We start from the raw sequence: 17,401 nt of genomic DNA, 5'->3' as shown, positions 1-17,401 counted from the left end.
TGTGTTAGGGAATTACAACCTGCAGAGGTGGTTGACACAAATATGCACGGGAAGCTTTTGTGTGCTAGAGTTTTCTTTTTTACCCTTTTGTTCTCTTACCCTTGAAAATAATGCCTGTGACTCTAGTTACCACCAAAGTAAACCAATCAGAAGCTGATTGATATTCCAAAAAAGGGATCACGGAGCTCCTGTTTTTAAGCATTTGTGTGCATAGTGCTGCAGGGCTAGATTTTCCCCACAAGTACAGATGCTCAAGGTGGAGATCAGATGGCCTCAACCTTCAACTTGGCTTCTTAGCACTGCCATGGATGACAGCCCAGTTTATTTTTTTCATAAATCCGTGTGGTTTCAATTATTTATGATTTCCTGCTAAACTGGACGTGGTTCCACTGGTCCTGTAGGACCATCTGGGCCATGGGCAGGACCCGCTGTACCCATGTGTGCACCTTGTGATTGGCAGTGCGGATGCAGCAGGAGGGCAGGGAGGCCGCACTTTCACAGGCTGGGGAGGTGGCCTGGGGCCAGGGGAGCCTGAGGGGGTGCCAGGAACCTTCCAGGGTTTTTGAAAGGGGCTCTCACCCTCAGAACGATCGGTTCGGTCTGAGCCTGTGGTGCCTCCATCAGTCCTGAAGGTGGTTAAGGGGACCAGATCAAAGATACCTCCTGCCGTGCAGGCCTGAGAGAGGGACAGAGAAGAGAGGCCGCCTGCCGCTCCAGAGGGGAAGGGCGCCAGCACGCACTGGCTTCCTCAGGCTCTAATTACTGTCTCTTTGCTTATTTACTTGTTTGTTTATTTTAGATAATTTTTGTGAGTTTGAGCCAAACTGACGACATATGTCGGGAAGCAAGGTCTCAAACGCTCCAGGTCTTTGCTGCTGAGACGGTCTAATCCACTGGCTATTTGCAGATCTGGACTCTGGGCTCAGACCCGTGAGGGGGCAAGAGAACAGACCAACCCTTGATTAGTTCACAGAACTCCAATTCTTTATTCATCACAGCTTGCTCACAATGACATACAGGAAAGAGCACTAATGAAGAGTAAATATGCAGGCAGCAACCTTGGGGAGTTGGGAGGTGGGGAGAAACGACTTCAAAACTGTGATAGGTCCTGACGTGGATGTCTGGTGATTCTTAGTTGGCACAGTGCCCTGCCTACCCCCTTCACTGTGTCAGCCCTCGCAGATGGAGTGATATATATTTTTTTAATCGGCAGGATTGCCTCACACTGGGGAAGAAAGACCAGCTTGTGTGAAAGTCCGCAGTGTTTCTGACTTTGTGTGTGTGTGTGTGTGTGTGTGTGTATTTCAACGCAATGACCAGCTCACAGTTTCCAAGTGAAAACTATTCAGTAGCATCATGTACTTGTTCTATAGGTAAGAGCTTAAAATGAACATCGTCCATCATGGCATCCACAAATAAGCCACCTGACACGTTAATTAATTCATTCCATCAACAGAACTTAAAGGAGAGAACTAAGCCCACTTCACGAAGAGCGATTTCGCGGCTGCTGGAGCCGTTTAAAACAGCACTTTAAAGGGTCCCTTTTTTTGCTTCCACCCAGATTAATCTCAGGCCTGTCTTCTCATCCATCCCTTTCTAAAACCGAAGCACATCGGGAGCACACAATCCAGTAGAAGCGAATGTCAATGCTACGATTGGTGGGTATTCTTAGCCTGGTTTTGCCATTTCTAGGCAGTAAGTAGGTGATGAATGAACAAATGTAGAGTTAGGTGTGGAGTCATAACACCTGTGGTCTAGGGATGGGCTCGGTCAAGTTCAGGGATGACAGCGCTGTCTAGGTCATTAGGCAATGGTGGATCTCTAGCACCATAGACTGTCTACTGACCTCGTTTTTCTGTTGGAATGAGAAAGGCAAGGAAGGGAGTCAGACGTGGGGAGCTTCGGAAGGAACAGACCCAGCGATTTCATTTGCGTGGAAAGACACAACGTCAAAAGCCTGTTACAGGACATGTAAGGTTATGAAATAACTTGCATAATGCAATACTTGTATTTTTTAACAAAAATGTAAGTATTTACAAAATAAGAACCAAGGTATTTTTTTTTAAACATCAAGCAAAACATTCTGCAAAGAGACCGCATTAATTTCTTTTATTTTTGATTCTGTTTCTGTGTGTTTTTTAAATAGTGAGTTCTTCTTAAACCATGTCACACATTTCTCATACTGATATCGCATGATCCCTTATGCTATAGGCAGGGGGACTTCCTAGCCGCGGGGCGCACCATACCCTCCGTCGCCTCAGCCGGACAGTTCCACCTGCAGCTCCTTGTTCCTGCGCACCTCCGCAGCGTGCCTCTCCTGCAAGACACCAAGGGACAAGCTGGGTCACGGAGCCCGCTGTCTGCTCTACGCAGAACTGGGGGAACCCGCCCGCTCCTTTGCATGCGGTGTGCTTGACTGGAAGGAACCTCGTTTGACATCTACCTTCAGGAAATGTTCTCATTTCCCAAGAAAGGAACACATGGAACCCAATATGTGTCACATTGCAGAAGCTCTTAGGAGACTTACGACATCTTAAAAAAACAACAACCATTGTATTCAACCGAAACTATGACCAGAAGAGAATTTTCACTGTTACGGCCACTGTGTAAATCCAAACAGTGACCGCTGCTCAGGGTTCCTGATGTATCAGGTGGGGAACTTTCTGCAGGTCGAATGCGAATCCTGCTGTGATGAGATGAGTGTGCCCATGCCTAGCAATGCCACGTGGGTTTTTTTAGGGCCTAGGATGTGAGGTAAAGGTGGAGGAGTCACAATGATCCTGAATGGAACACAGTGCTTCTCCGCTGTCCATGGTACCAGAACCTGTCAGCAGGCATCTCACCAGTTGCGTGGGAAAGTGGAGACTGAGGGTACATGGAGGAATGTTCAGGGCCATGGGTCTAAATTTTAGCCAGTGGAGCTTTGCTCTCCTGCATCTCAGTCAAGCGCTCACTATGGTACCACCATATGTAACCTGCAGCGAGCTGGTGTCTGGTGTCTCCTCCGAATGCTGACCTGACCCATGTACTGTAGGTGAAATAGTTCTGAGAGTGTGAAAGGACTGGGCTTACACAAGGAAGTTAAATCGCAACTTTAGGGTTTGACTGAGGCATCCAGTGGCTGTTCTGGCTCCTGCCCAGGTCACCCCGAACCTCACACACCCCCAGAGCCTCACATGCCCTGCCCAGCAAAGCTTCTGAGCCTTCCCGAGTCCAGGTGCCCATGAAAATCTCCATGGAATTCACTGTATATATTTTAGGTTTAAGGTCTGATTTCCTTTGGTTCTGGCCTGATATTTGTAGTCAGAGAATGGGAGTGAAAAAAAACAAAGAATCACTAGAATGTCAAGCTGAGGCTGCCGGATTCGTAGATGAGATGGGCCAACTCTAACAGACGACATGAAGCTTCCTAAGAAATAATCAGAAAACAGGGGCCGGGAGTGTCTAAACTCTCACTCAGTGTTCTGGTGACAGGGACAGTCCATATCTCCCTGCATCTCCAGTGCCTAGCATGCGATCGCACCCAGGACAGGTGGGGAGGGTGACTGCTCAGAAAAGGATTGAGGCAGCCTATCTCAAAGACCCTCTTTCACAAGGCTTAATCTGATATTTGAAAATGGACAGAAGTTGACTACTCATAGCTACATTGTCCATTTTGAAAGGAAGGTTTTGAGGGGTGGTAATGGTGGTGGTGGTGATGGTGATTATGATGATGGTGGTGGTGATGGTAGTGATGGTGAGAATGGTGGTGGTGATGGTGGTGATTATGGTGATGGTGATGGTGGTGATGGTAGTGATGATGATGGTGGTGGTGATGATGATAGTGGTGGTGGTGATTATGGTGATGGTAGTGATGGTAATGATTATGGTGGTGATGGTGATGGTGGTGGTGGTGGTAGTGATGGTGGTGGTGGTGATGGTGGAGGTGGTGGTGGTGATGATGGTGGTGGTGGTGATTATAGTGGTGGTAGTGATGGTGGTGATGGTGGTGGTGGTGGTAGTGATGGTGGTGATGGTGGTGGTGGTGATGGTGATGTGGTGGTGGTGATGATGGCAATAGTGGAGGTGGTGGGTGGTGGTGGCCCTGGCTGGGTATAGCACAGAGCCCACAGAAGGGCAAGAAGGAACATTTTGGGGAGGATCTGCAGCACCACTCATCCTGACTGGTGGGACCGAGTTTACATTTGGTGGAGAGAATGGCACCAGGGTATGGACGTGAGGAAATGAACACCTCTCCTTTGCTCCCCTTCACTTTGGCTCCATGCAGTGTTATCACAGCCGAGCTTTCCACGTAGATGTTCCTAGGTGGAGACAACAGGTTCCCACCATTCATACATACTCTGTCCTTTTCTGATAAATATATTTTTCCAACTTAATATTGATGTACTTAACATTACATAGTGGTTAAACTAAAATTAAGCATTATATAGTATATATGTATGAAGCATTGCATGGTCCTAATTTAATATTTCCAATAGGTTGGCTCTGAAGGTTAGTGCAGTGGTCTTTCCTACATTGGAAAAGCATGAACTAGGCCCCCTTAACCCACTCCCCCTGGAAGTTTGACACAATTCCAGCCTCCCGATGGGGCCCAAAGCCCGGCCCATGTTACAGCCCCACTAGGTCTGTCTACACTGAGGGCCGAGCACGGGGCGAGCTGTGCCCGCATGCACAGGCTCTGACCCAGTCTCTGGTGCCAGATTTGCAGTTCACCCAGCGGTGTCTGAGGAATGCACCTGCTTAGGACGCCGAGGTGATTACCTTTTCCTGCAGACGTTCAATGATAGCAGCTAGATTAGCCTCACGGTTTTCCTTAATCTGTTCCATCTTCAGGATCAGCTTTTCCTCGGCCATTTTGCTGAAGTTGTTGTTTTCCTCCAGCGCCTTCTGCAGGACTTCCCGCTCATGCTCCCGCTTCTCCGCCAGCTGTTTCAGCACCTGGGCCTCCTGAGACTGGGAGAGAGAAACACGTCCTCTTAGGCACCCAACGCGAGCCTGGAGGAGGGGTGGCCCAGACCCCAGCGCGCTCTTAGCAAACAAGCAGCGTGTCTGGCCGGAGCACGCTGGCCATTGGGCCCTTACCACCATGCCTCAGGGTTTCCTACAGGAGGGAGCTGGATGTTCAGATGTGAGCTTTCTGGACAGGCTGTCTTAGAAGAAACATTTAACCCTCACTGAGGAGTTTTTGTTCCTGTGTTTTTTATGAGTTGCTGCTATGCATTTATGTGACAGGAGATGCTGTCGTTAATCACTGGGTAGCAACATCCACTGAAGCCTGAGGACAAGGTGTACAGCCTGAGGACTGTAGCAAGGTCGGTCTTTTTTCTGCCTCATTATTTTAGATCAGCTGTAGGCTGGGTGCTGCAACGAACTTCCTGCTTTCGCCAATCTAATCACTACACTCACTTCCCGGTTTAATTCCGTGCCCCTCTCCCCCTCCCTAACCCCCCCTTTTTGTCTTGTGCCAAATTATCCTTGGAGACTTGTCTATAGTGCAAACTTAAGGCCGCAGACGACAGGAAGTCTTTGTTGTGACCTCTCTGTAGCATTCTGAGGTCACCTAGGTCATTTTTGAAACCCTGTGGTTGCTTAGTGATCTGAGCAGCAACACCAGGAGCAGACACCCCTCACCCCTGCCTTTGCTCTGCATTTTCTGGACTGCCATTCACCTGCAGCAGCAGGGGGCAGCACAGTTCTGCGCATGAATGTTAACAGCCACCAGGGAGCTTGGTAAACAAGCAGAGGCCTGGTGTCCACCGCCAGAGATTTCGATTCTGTGGCTGTTTAGTGAGACCCAGGAGCCTATATTTTTGACCAGTATTCTTAGTGATTATAATGCAGGCAGTTCTCGGTGTATGTTTGAAAAGCACACTGGCACAGGCCTGTGTTCATGTTTCAGCTGTGTTGGTGACCCTGGATGTGTTAACTTCTTTCCACATTCATTTGCTCCTCCACAACTACATAGATGTTTAATACTGGACTTTCCAGGGGTAAGACTAAATTATTACACGCTCATTGTTTCTGGGCAATTCCATGGGATTGGCTGGTCCTCTGAGATGGATAAAATGTGAGTATCCACAGAATGGCAGATAAGAAATATATTCCATGGGCTGTTAAGTATTAATACCACTAAAAGCATCAATAGTTGAAGGTAGTGGTCATGGGGTCTTACTAAATAAATCTTGATGTATAAACAGTATGAGATCTGACAGGGATAGAAACTCAGATAAAGTTCTACAGACGTGGAAAAATGGTGATATTCTACAGAAAGCCTGATGAGTCCTGTGGATGTGTTTATTCCGACCTTTATCAGGAACATGTTGACATGGGAGATTAGAGAATCCTGGGAGCTGAGCCCACTTCTAGTTTTAACCCCATGATGGTTTCACTGACGTCTCCGTGGGCCACATTCCTGCTTCCTTATAGTTTGCATTAAACCGATATAAAAAACAAGGAGGAAATGTTAACACAAAACAAGTTCAAAATCAAATGGAGCTTTCCTGGAGAAACATGAAAAGCACTTTCTAGCTGGTTCGTCCTCCTGCCTGCAGGTGGACTATTGGTGAAGCTTCCTGCGTCGACTTTGTTCCTTTTCTGCTACCAGGGCTACTGAATTGTTTCAGAGAGAAAGAGAGACTGATTGAAGGTGTGTGTGTGTGTGTGTGTGTGTGTGTGTGTGTGTGTGTTTAAAGTTTTTCTCCGAGAAAGTCTTTACGCAGTTATTACCTTTTGGCATATGGATAAAGATAGTGCCTATCTCATAGGATTGTTTATAAGCATCAAATGAAATGTTTGCAAGGCACTCAGCTAGTGTCCAGTACAGAGTAAGCTAGTACTGGGCAAATGGAAGCCATTATTATTGTTACTGGTACAGCTAAACTCAGGTGTAAAATTCTGGCTGCCTCCTGTGTGCAGGATATTTGTGTGCAAACATCTTGAGTTATTGACATCAGTGGGTTCAGGGTCCTCATGGTGATGATACAACCCTTTCCTACCTCCCTCCTCTGCACCACCCTCATCCACTGAATGGGCGGCAGCGATAGAAAATGTCACAGTCAGTGAGGACCTCAAAGAAACAGGAGGAAACCACTGATCCTTCATCTCAGACACGCAGTCAATCTGTAACCCCCAGACCGGAGCACTTCCAGAGGGAGAGAAGTCTGGGTTATCACAAATGAGGGTGCCACGTGTCTGAGAACTAGAGGTAAGATTGGAATCGAGGTTTCTCTTGTAATGGACAGGAAACCCCGAGGCAGCGCCAGGAAAGAAAACCAAATAGACAAAAATAAAGCCCAACAAGATGTAACTTCAAGCCCTCTCTGTGGACAGGGCTTCTGGGTGGTTCTTCTCTGGATAGGGTACTAGCAGGCCCTCCCCTCTTCCTCCTCAGCGCACCCAGCCTGGTGGCCTAGATAGGAGCTACCTAGATGGGAGCCCCCTGGATAGATGGGAACTACCTGGCTACATAGGAGCCACCTGGCTAGATGGGCCCACCTGGATAAATGGGAGCCCCCTGGATTTTTTATGGCCATTTTTCTGCGGAGAGAGTTACCTCGGGTAGTTATTAAGGGGTAACTGTGTAACTGTTAATTTTCCAGGTGCTCAAGTTAACTTTGGATCTTGCATTCTTAATTTTCTTCTGCAAAAGAGCTGATGACCATCAGGAGACAGCAGGGGAAAAGGTCTGGGAAAGGAAGCCCTTGGAATTAAAAGGCTAAGATAGCAACACACACCTTTGTCGACTTCTTGCCGAGGTGGGGCACCCTGGGTCTGTGGGAGCAAGCGCCCGCGGGCCCCACTGTCAGTGGTGGAGAGAGGCCTAGCCTGCTGCATCCGGGAGTGGCACTGGCTCAGCTGAAATGCCCGGTACATGGCGTTAGCATTTCTGCACCCAGTGGGGCGAAATGAGAGGCCCAGCCTGGGTGCGAGTGCGTTTCATTAGCGCAGCTCACGGGGTGAGACAGAAACCGAGGCAGCAGTGCAGGGTGCGCTTGCGTGCGGCCACTGCCACACGGCAGAGACCGGCACTGGAGGGGACGGCGACAGCCACTGCGTCTCAGCGAACGCATGGCTACAACCTGACACTTATCTGTGTCTCTGAGAAACTGCAGCTGAGACAGCGATTATGAAATGAATGCCTCGCTGAGAAAATAGTTATGGCTCCCTATGTTGGTCCTTCCTCAGATGCACTCAACTCAAACAGCTTCTTGAAGGAGTCTCGAGGGCCTTTCCTTGGGCCCCAAGTCTCTGTCACTCCCTCGCTGCAGAACGCATTTCTCTTTCCCTCTTTCATAGCCTAGCGCCCAGATACCACTGCCAAAACTTTAACTCCCTTCCTGATTCTCTCCTGATTCTTGTGGAATCCCCCACGTCAGGGAGAAACTGATTCTCTCCTGATTCTTGTGGAATCTCCCACGTCACAGCTGGTTCTGATCCCACTATTTCTATCAATGAGCAAATAGGCATGTCATCCAGAAAAGTGCATGAAAACATGACACACAATGAGTATGGGGCGCAGAATAAAGGCGTGACCTACAGGAGTGGAAGCATTTGCCTTCATTTTTGCAGAAGTCGGGCTCCTGACATGGTCACATAGGCCCTCTTGCTTTGTCCTTCCCTTCTGTAGATTAGCAGAGAGCAAGGGACTGGCTGACACAGGTGGGATTTGCTGAAAGCTGCTAAAAATAAATTGTCCAAGGGAAAAGGAGGTGGCCATGGAGGGACAGTTCTGAGTGGCATGCCTCATGTAGAAGGTCACTGCAATTCTGAAATAGGAAATTAGGGCATGGGAGTGATCAGCTGTTATCAAGGCAAATGTATTTATAGACCCGAGACCTCCAGTGGGGCATCCTGGGAGACCGAGGAGCCCTCTCCATCTGCTGTGGGGATGACAGGCAGGTGATCGTCAAACGCCTTTTCCAGGCGTCACGCTGGACTTGGCATCATTGGAGTAAGTACATGAGAGGCACGCGGAGGGAGAGATGATGCGTCTGGGAGAAGAGCGATTGTTCATGTGGGAACACTGCAGCATTGCCCAGAGAGCTCACTGCCATTTCTTATATTACTGAGTAGAAGACTTAATTACTGTGCAAGCGAATGGAAGATACATTTGAGTTGAGGGGTATGTAAAGCTCACTTTATGTTAGGTACACAAAGGAGATTTAAGACCGCATGTAGAAAGGGCTAGTTTTCATTCACTTCTGAAGTAAAATATTTTTCTGTCCCATCATTTTCTTGTCCCTTCTCATCATTTGGGTGTGTTACTTTCCATCTAGCGCCATTTATCAGACACTCATGAGATCATCTAATGATTGATTTACTGTTAATGATGAAGAAAACATTAACCCAATTAAAGTTTCAAATAATGTCTTGTTAAAATATGACAACTGAATGGGAGTGTGTGAAATGAAAGGGTGCAATATTCACTTTGTGTTGAAGGACCAGAAGCAGGATAAGAAATTTAAAATGATTAAAATCCAAAGTCTTTAGAACGAGCCCTTCTGCGAAAGCCTGTGCCCATTTATTGGGTCAACTCCTCGGGACACAGCCCCCGGGGAGCTGGACACGTGTGAGGAGTCTGTGGCCATGGTAATGGGAACTGCGAATAACCCTGCCCTTCAGTTCAGGACCTATTGCTGTACAGTCCACCCCCTCTTTTCCTGGTTCGACGTTAATTGCCACCTACAATGCGAGTTGCCAACAAATGCAAAAGATAAGTTTATCAAGTTTGGTGACTAATGACCTACTTTTATGCCATTTTATAAAAATAAGCAACACATTTTTCTTTCAGCAGTTAAGTGACTTGGGAGTTCATTGTGCCAATATTGTCAGGATGCCAATTATACGTCACAGGGCTGGTTTGAGTGGCATTCTTCATAATTTAATCAATTTTAACACAAGATTTTATCAATGTCATTTAAATCCTTCAGCTTTCATCATTTTCTCATAACATTAAATTTTCAAGCCACTTATCAAACTATTTTTCTTTATAATTGGATAAATAACATTCTTAATATTTAAAAATATTTATGAAATACACTGTATGGTAACATTTCAGTATTTACATTACTGAGGAACTTCTTTTCTTTATAAAGTTATGAATTTGCTAGAACATGTTATCTGTGAAGTCAGGAACTGGGTGTGCTTTTGCTCAGTAACAGCTAACAGTGCTTTCCCGGTGCTGGTTATATGTCTTTGTGTGGAGTAATTAACTCCTCTAATTCTCACAGTGACTCCGTGATGTAGGCCCTATTATTTGTCTCACTTTACAGATGGCTAGAACAGGACAGAGAGTTTAGTGACTTGCTCAAAGTCACACAGCCATTAAGTGGTGGAACAGGCTTTGAATCATGACATTCTCTTAACCATATGCTCTTAACCACCACGCTTTAAGAAACACTCGTAAACACTGCGCTTGGCTTAGGACAGGGATGGTGAACCTATGACACGCAAACTCATTGTTTTGGTTGATTTTTCTTTGTTAAATGGCATTTAAATATATAAAATAAATATCAACAATATAAGTCTTTGTTTTACTATGGTTGGAAATATCAAAAAATTTCTATATGTGACACGGCACCAGAGTTACGTTAGGGTTTTTCAAAATGCTGACACGCCGAGCTCAAAAGGTTCACCATCACCGGGTTAGGATGTCCGTGTCATGTACTGTCCAGACCAGGACACGTAGGAGATTGAAATAATACCGATGATATCAGAACAGCAGGAGTAAAGCTGACGTTGTCCTGAGCCAATGGGATGCACGGCTAGCGTGGCTCTTCTGCCTCCTGCTACGTGATGTTTGTTGAATGAATGAATGGGTGGGTGGAAGGATGGATGACTAAGTGTTCCTACCATTTTGTCCCAGTGGGTCAGCTGCACTATGGAAACTTTGATTTCAGAATATGAGCTTCAAGCTGCCCTCATGAGAGAGTATGGTCTCACGGAGGTGACCGTGGATTCCCAGAGATAATTAAAAAAGGGAGAAAAAGAGGGAAAGGTCTTATTTTTTTAAATAATAAACTGCCACCAGCTAATCAATGGAGCATTAATTCTGGGTCAGAGGATCCTGAGGGAAGCTGGTCCAACAGAGTAACCAGATGGTCAGAGCAGCAGTTGGGTCAGCAGATGGGGCGAGGAGCCGGGAAACTGTCAGGACACTTAACACGGAGTGAATTCCCAGTGCGTGGAGGCGCCTCGGGGCAGCCGTCCAGCTGTGAACCCAGAGGCCCCGCAACACAGCCCAGGTCACTGCTGCCCAGATGTGGTCCCTGAGCTCTCAGGAGCAGGGGCTAATGGAGGGGAACGCATAGTTTTTTATGTTTTAAAAGCCCTACCAGAAATCATATTTCACATCTATGACCACAGCTATCTCTGTATTTACTTTGAGTTAGAATTATATCAATTGAGTGAGAAAATGTTTATTATTTTATGATGGTCAGAATTATTGGCAGTTACAGATTCCTTTGACTATAACCATGACACAGGAATTTATTAATACTTATTTAAATGTAGTATGTTTGACAGGCTGAGTCTTTAAAAATGTGTAGTATATGGGAGAGGCAATGGGTCCAGGGCAGTGGAAATGTAGCTGACCACTGGGCGAAGCTGGACATCTGTACTTGTGAAAGCCTTTAGCGACTCCTTGTCGCTAAACGGAATGTGAGCACCTGACTTGCCATTCAAGGCCCTCCACAATCTCACCTCACTGCTCGCCCACCCCCACCCAGATCCACTAGTTCAAACTGCTGGTCTACCCACTGTCCTGAAAACACTTCCTGCATCCTCTCTGGGCATCAGTAGTCCTGGAACCATTCATGTCTTCTCTATTTATCTAAAACTCTTTATTTTTCTAGTCACCCAGCTTTTTAAAGCAGATATTTCTGTGAAAAGAAGTTGCAATTCATATCAAGCAATGAAATGGTTTTATTTTCCTCAGTGACCTTCCATTTACTTCAAAGTCAAATTCCTTAAAATGCTCACTGTCTACCAGTCTCCCCCTGCTCTTTCTGCTTCAGCCACACTGTTCTCCTTGTTATTTCTCAAACAATCCTAGCATCCTCCTACCTCAGGGCCTTTGCACTCACCATTCTCTTTGCTTCCAATGTTCTACCCTTCATGCTGCTTTTCCAATGTTCTCATATTCAAGAAGCCTTTCCCGACCACCCCACATGAACAGAGCTTTTCACTTCAGCACCACCAATTCCCTTTGGCCTGCTTTATTTAGTATCACCTGACATGTACATTTTTGTACTTGCTGTGTCTCCCCCACTGACATGTAAGGTTGGTGAGGTCTCCCTGATGAACAGGGCCTGTCAAATAGAGCATGCTCAATACATATCTGTTGATTGAGTGGTTTTCCCCAGACGGAGGATTCTTTGGATTGTAGAGTGTACTTAGTGTAACTTCTGAAGGTGTCATTTGGAAACTTACTATGATTTTGTTTTATGATGGGAGGATGAAACAAAAACAAGTTACATATTGCCACTTTAGCATTTGTTCTGCAAGTTATCATTTAAAAATATTTGTAGTACTAACTATGGCCAAGCACTATTAAATAGAAGATATAACGTGTATTTTCATGGAGTTTATAATCTAATTAGAGGCCCAGTGAATGAAATTTGTGCCTGGTGGGGGGGGGGGGTGTGCCTCAGCCCGGCCTGCACCTTCTCCAATCTGGGACCCCTTGGGGGATGTCCGACTGCCAGTTTAGGCCCTAAACTGGCAGTCGGACATCCCTCTCGCAATCTGGGACAGCTGGCTCCTAACCACTTGCCTGCCTGCCTGCCTGATTGCCCCTAACCACTCTGCCAGCCTGCCTAACTGCTCCCCTGCCGGCCTGATTGCCCCTAACTGCTCCCCTGCCTGCCTGACTGCACCTAGCTGCCTCTGCCTCGGCCCCCGTCACTGCGGCTTTATCTGGAAGGATGTCCAAAATGACATCAGGAAGGTTATTTGGCTGTCTGGTCTAATTAGCATATTACGCTTTTATTAGTATAGACTAGAGGCCTGGTGCACAAAAATTTGTGCACTCAGGGGGGCCCCACAGCCCGGCCTGTGCCCTCTTGCAGTCTGGGACCCCTCGGGGGATGACCACCTGCCGGCTTAGGCCCGCTCCCTGGGGGATTGGGCCTAAGCTGGCAGTCAGACATCCCTCTGGCAGCCCGGGAGCCCTCAGGGGATGCCCAACTTGCCAGCGGGGAGGAGGCCTAAGCTGCAGTCGGACAACCTTAGTGCTGCTGAGGAGGCAGGAGAGGATCTCACCACCACCACTGTACTGGCAGCCATCAGCCTGGCTTATGGCTGAGCAGAGCTCCCCCTGTGGGAACGCACTGACCACGAGGGGGCAGCTCCTTCATTGAGCGTCTGCCCCCTGGTGGTCAGTGTGTGTCATAGTGACCAGTCATTCCCAGTCGTTCTGCTGTTAGGGTCAATTTGCATATTACCCTTTTATTATATAGGATAGAGGCCTGGTGCATGGGTGGGGGCTGGCTGGTTTGCCCTGAAGGGTGTCCCGGATCAGGGTGGGGGACCCGCTGGGGTGCCTGGCCAGCCTTGGTGAGGGGCTGATGGCTGTTTTCAGGCTGGCCAAGGCCCCCAGTGGGAACCCTCACCCCATGAGTGTGTGGCCAGCCTGGGTTAGTGGCCGCTGGCTGTTTGCAGGCTGGCCACAACCCTTTCAGTGTTGGGGTCCCCGCTGGGGTGCCTGGCCAGCCTGGGTGAGGGCTGATGACTGTTTGCAGGCTGACCACAGCCCCTTCAGGGTGGGGGTCCTGCTGGGGTGCCTGGCCAGTCTGGGTGAGGGGCTGATGGCTGTTTGCAGGCTGGCCACGGCCCCCAGCCACCCAAGCTCCCAATGGAGGCTGGCTGGAAGCAGGTATCTGGGATTTATTTATCTTCTATAATTGAAACTTTGTTGCCTTGAGCTGAGGCCACAGCTGGCCAGGACAGGCGGGAAGCTTGGCTTCCTCCATCGCCGGGGCAACCAAGCCTCCTGCTTGCTCCAGCTCCATGGCTGCCGGCCGCCATCTTGGTTGGGTTAATTTGCATATAGTCACTCGGATTGGCTGGTGGGTATGGCTTGGGGCATAGTGGATGTGTGGTCAATTTGCATGTTCCTCTTTTCTTAGATTAGATGAGGGATATAGGGCTAAGTAAATATGCAGATAAACATATGCTCACCAATTGTGTGCACCAATTGTGCTAAGGACTGCAAAGGAAAAATAGTCCTGAGCACCTATGACCACAAGAGAGAGTAACAAGTAAAAGGGGCTTGGAGGAGCCCCCTCCCCATAGTGAGGAATTGACATAAACTGAGACCTCGGTAGGCAAGGAAGGAAGTGTGGGATTTAGAAGAGCCCACCCCTTTCTGTTGGTCCTAAACTCCACCTGTGCTGGTTTGTATAATGCAAAGATTGCAATCAGAGCGTGGAAGTTTCTTTGTGACTTTATATCAATGTAACTATTAGAGAGTATGTAAGGAAGAATACCAGGTAAAGTTGAATCTGAATAATTATCTGGTACCACTTTGGAAAAGTTAGGCCTAAAGGTCCTCCATTGTTCACTACAAGTTTCCAGGTCTAATCAGCTGTCTCTGTGCCCTCCAGCTGTAGCCACACGTGGCTAGTTCCATGTTTCCTTTTTATCTTCGTAAATGTGACTGCTCAAAGAATTTAAAATACATCTGTGGCTCACATTATATTTCTGCTGGGCAGTGCTGGTCTAAATAGCTGCATAGATGGGTTTTTGTTTGTTTGTTCTTTTTATATGAAAATATCCACACAGGATGTCAGCAGGGCTAAAGAAGAGAATTACAAAGTGAATAGTGCATGAGCAAAATCATTATTCTAATGGTTATCTAACATTTGCAGATAAAAACTGTGGATGCTTGTAATTGTTCTTGTCAACATCCATTTCCCTTTCTTCAGGTAAGAACATGTCAGTAGTCTTTATCACTCCTCCTCACTTCTAACCTCAGAGATCTTAGCGAAGGCTCGTCCGGTCATGTGATCCAGGCTAGCCAATCAAAGTGCTGTCTCCCCAGGTCGGGCATGTGATCCAGGACAGACCATCGAGACTTAGTTCCAGGGCTTTTGGTAGAACTCTTAGGAAAGAGGAGCTCTTTCTGCAGGAGCTGCTAATTTTAGAGGACAATAATTTGGGATGACTCTTTGAAACTAAACACTCTTACTATTGAAACCAATTGGAAGCAGATGGAAAGAATGTTTTCTGACAATATTGCTCAGCCTCCTGAATCCAGCTGGTTTGAAGCTGCAACCCCTCCTAGACTTTTCAGTCACACACCCTGCTCTCGTGTTAGCTAGTTGAGCCGGGTTTTGGTTATATGCATGTCCTGGCTTAGATAATCGCTGAGATATATGCACTTGCTGAAGGCTTTTTAAAGAGAATGAACAGTTCTTCAAATGAACACTAATTAAGTCAGTACGACCCACCAGAATAAAATCAATTAATGATTTTTTCGGTTGATACTTTCTGTTAATTAGTTGTATTTTCTTCTAATTAAAGCCCTACTGCCAGGACATAATCTAGATAATGATTTTTGCCTTGAAGACTGTAACAAGAAGGCATAGCAAAAATGAGGAGGAATACTGATTTTAAAGGGTTCCAAAAAACGTTTTTCTTGGGAGTCATAATGCAGATGGTTATACGTGTCGATGTCTGTTAGCCACGTGGCCAATTTCCAGTTCAATTCAATTGTATAAATGTCTCATTGCTGATAAGTTACTGTTGTTATGGGGCAGGAATTTTACCAGAACCAGCAAGTAGTTAACTCACGGAGTTTTATGAAAACTCCCAGTTAACACTGATCATCTTTGTGTTGTTCTTCCTTTTCTTTTAAGGATTTCCTTCCAATTAAGTGCCCAATCTAGAAACACCAGCAACACCCTGAACCATGATGCTGAATTTTCATCTCTAAGTTTCCATTTTAGCTCAGTCACTGAGTTTGTATTCTAACCAAGTCCAGAACCTGCCTATGTGAACCTAGGACAGATACCCGTGTCCTCTGATGTCAGTGCATGGGGAGGACTTAACTGCCTGCATGCGGCCCGCTCGCTGCTGTTACAGTCATAATTAATATCTGTCAGCAGCCAAGTCTTGGTGGATGGTCACGGATGAAATTAACTTAGCTCGGCTATGCAAGGAAAGCTATAATTAACAACCCCCAAAGCGAACAAATATTTTTAGAGCAATGCTCTATACATACACTCAGGTTAGTAGCTAGTTTCCTCCTTTTAAAATTCTGACTTAGAGCAACAGTACGTGGGAAAATTCAATAAATATATACGTAAGAAGTAAAGAAGTCCTCCTCCGACATTCAAGAACATCACCCTGCAGTGGAAAGTGAAATCGCGATCAGTGTGTGACAGGACACAGCAAGACGGTTTTCAACCACAGGGAGATCGTGTTGTTTCTCACCTTAAACAGACAGTATTTTCTGGTTCAGAAAAGTTAGCCTGAGGACTTCTAATCTTTGAGGCTTGTTAGTTGATACTACATACATATGTATATATCTGTATGTATATGCACACATATATTCATATGTGCGCGCGCACACACACACACACACAGGCATGTGCTTGTCCTGCACTCCCTGTTAGAAATTTCAGTTTTTAGAAGGACTGTCTTCATTCTCTTTATACATGTCACATAGAAGTGTTTACTGGGTTGGCTTTTTATAGACAACATCTTAATAAAATTAAAAATTATTATAAATGCAGAGTTTACATTCAAATCACAAGATTGGGCATAGAGTATATTCTTAGTAACTAAATAATCCTAGAAACATATGATGATAAAGTCTGTGGAAAATACAATGTAGGTATGAATTAGCTAAAGTAATTCCACTTGGGTTGATTAAAGGTATCTTCATGGGATGGATGCCCACATTCACATCGTTGGTACAGATACATGCAGACAGAACTGCCGCTGTGTGCAAAGTCCTTGGGGTTTCTGAGTGCCCTCCATTTCTAATACCCTTGGCTTTTCTTGGCCATCTGATTGTGAAGAATTAAAATTTGGCAAAAGAAAAGGTCTCTAACACAAACCAGTGGAAAAGGAGAAAGAATGCTATCCAGGCTTAGGTGAGCACAGGAGACACTCATAGTTCCCAGGGCAGATCCTGCCCGTGGGAGGAGCAACTTCACCAGGCAGCTCAGACGGGGAGGGCAGGGCCAGCGCCTGGCACTCATCCCCGGGGAGCATCTGGCAGGAAAAATCTCAGAGGGAGGAGGCGTGGTTCCTAGTTCCAAGGAAAACCGCAAACTGCACTGGGGGTGGGACGCAGACCTGAGGGAGGAGCACGGACCTGCACGCCTCCCACCACCAGCCCTGGAGTAAAGTTACCTGAGGCTGTGCCTTCTCCCTTAGGGCGAGGGGCCCGCGA

General features: G+C 46.7%; 1 protein-coding gene across 1 annotated transcript in view; it reads right to left on the bottom strand.

The window, feature by feature from the left end:
* Positions 1-962: 962 nt before the first annotated feature.
* Positions 963-17,401, bottom strand: part of STMN2 (stathmin 2) — a 36,472-nt gene continuing 20,033 nt past the window's right edge. Inside the window, exons 4-5 of the mRNA XM_036338758.1 lie at positions 4,762-4,953; positions 963-2,317 (exon numbers count right to left, since the gene is read on the bottom strand). Of these exons, the coding sequence (XP_036194651.1) occupies positions 2,258-2,317; positions 4,762-4,953 (252 nt within the window). The 3' untranslated portion in view covers positions 963-2,257. The remainder of the gene's footprint in view (positions 2,318-4,761; positions 4,954-17,401) is intronic.

Source organism: Myotis myotis, unplaced genomic scaffold (genome assembly GCF_014108235.1).
Source record: "Myotis myotis isolate mMyoMyo1 unplaced genomic scaffold, mMyoMyo1.p scaffold_m19_p_16, whole genome shotgun sequence".
Taxonomy (NCBI): Eukaryota; Metazoa; Chordata; class Mammalia; order Chiroptera; family Vespertilionidae; genus Myotis; species Myotis myotis.
Note: the sequence above shows the minus strand (reverse complement) of the source record. Positions and strands in the feature narration are given on the sequence as shown.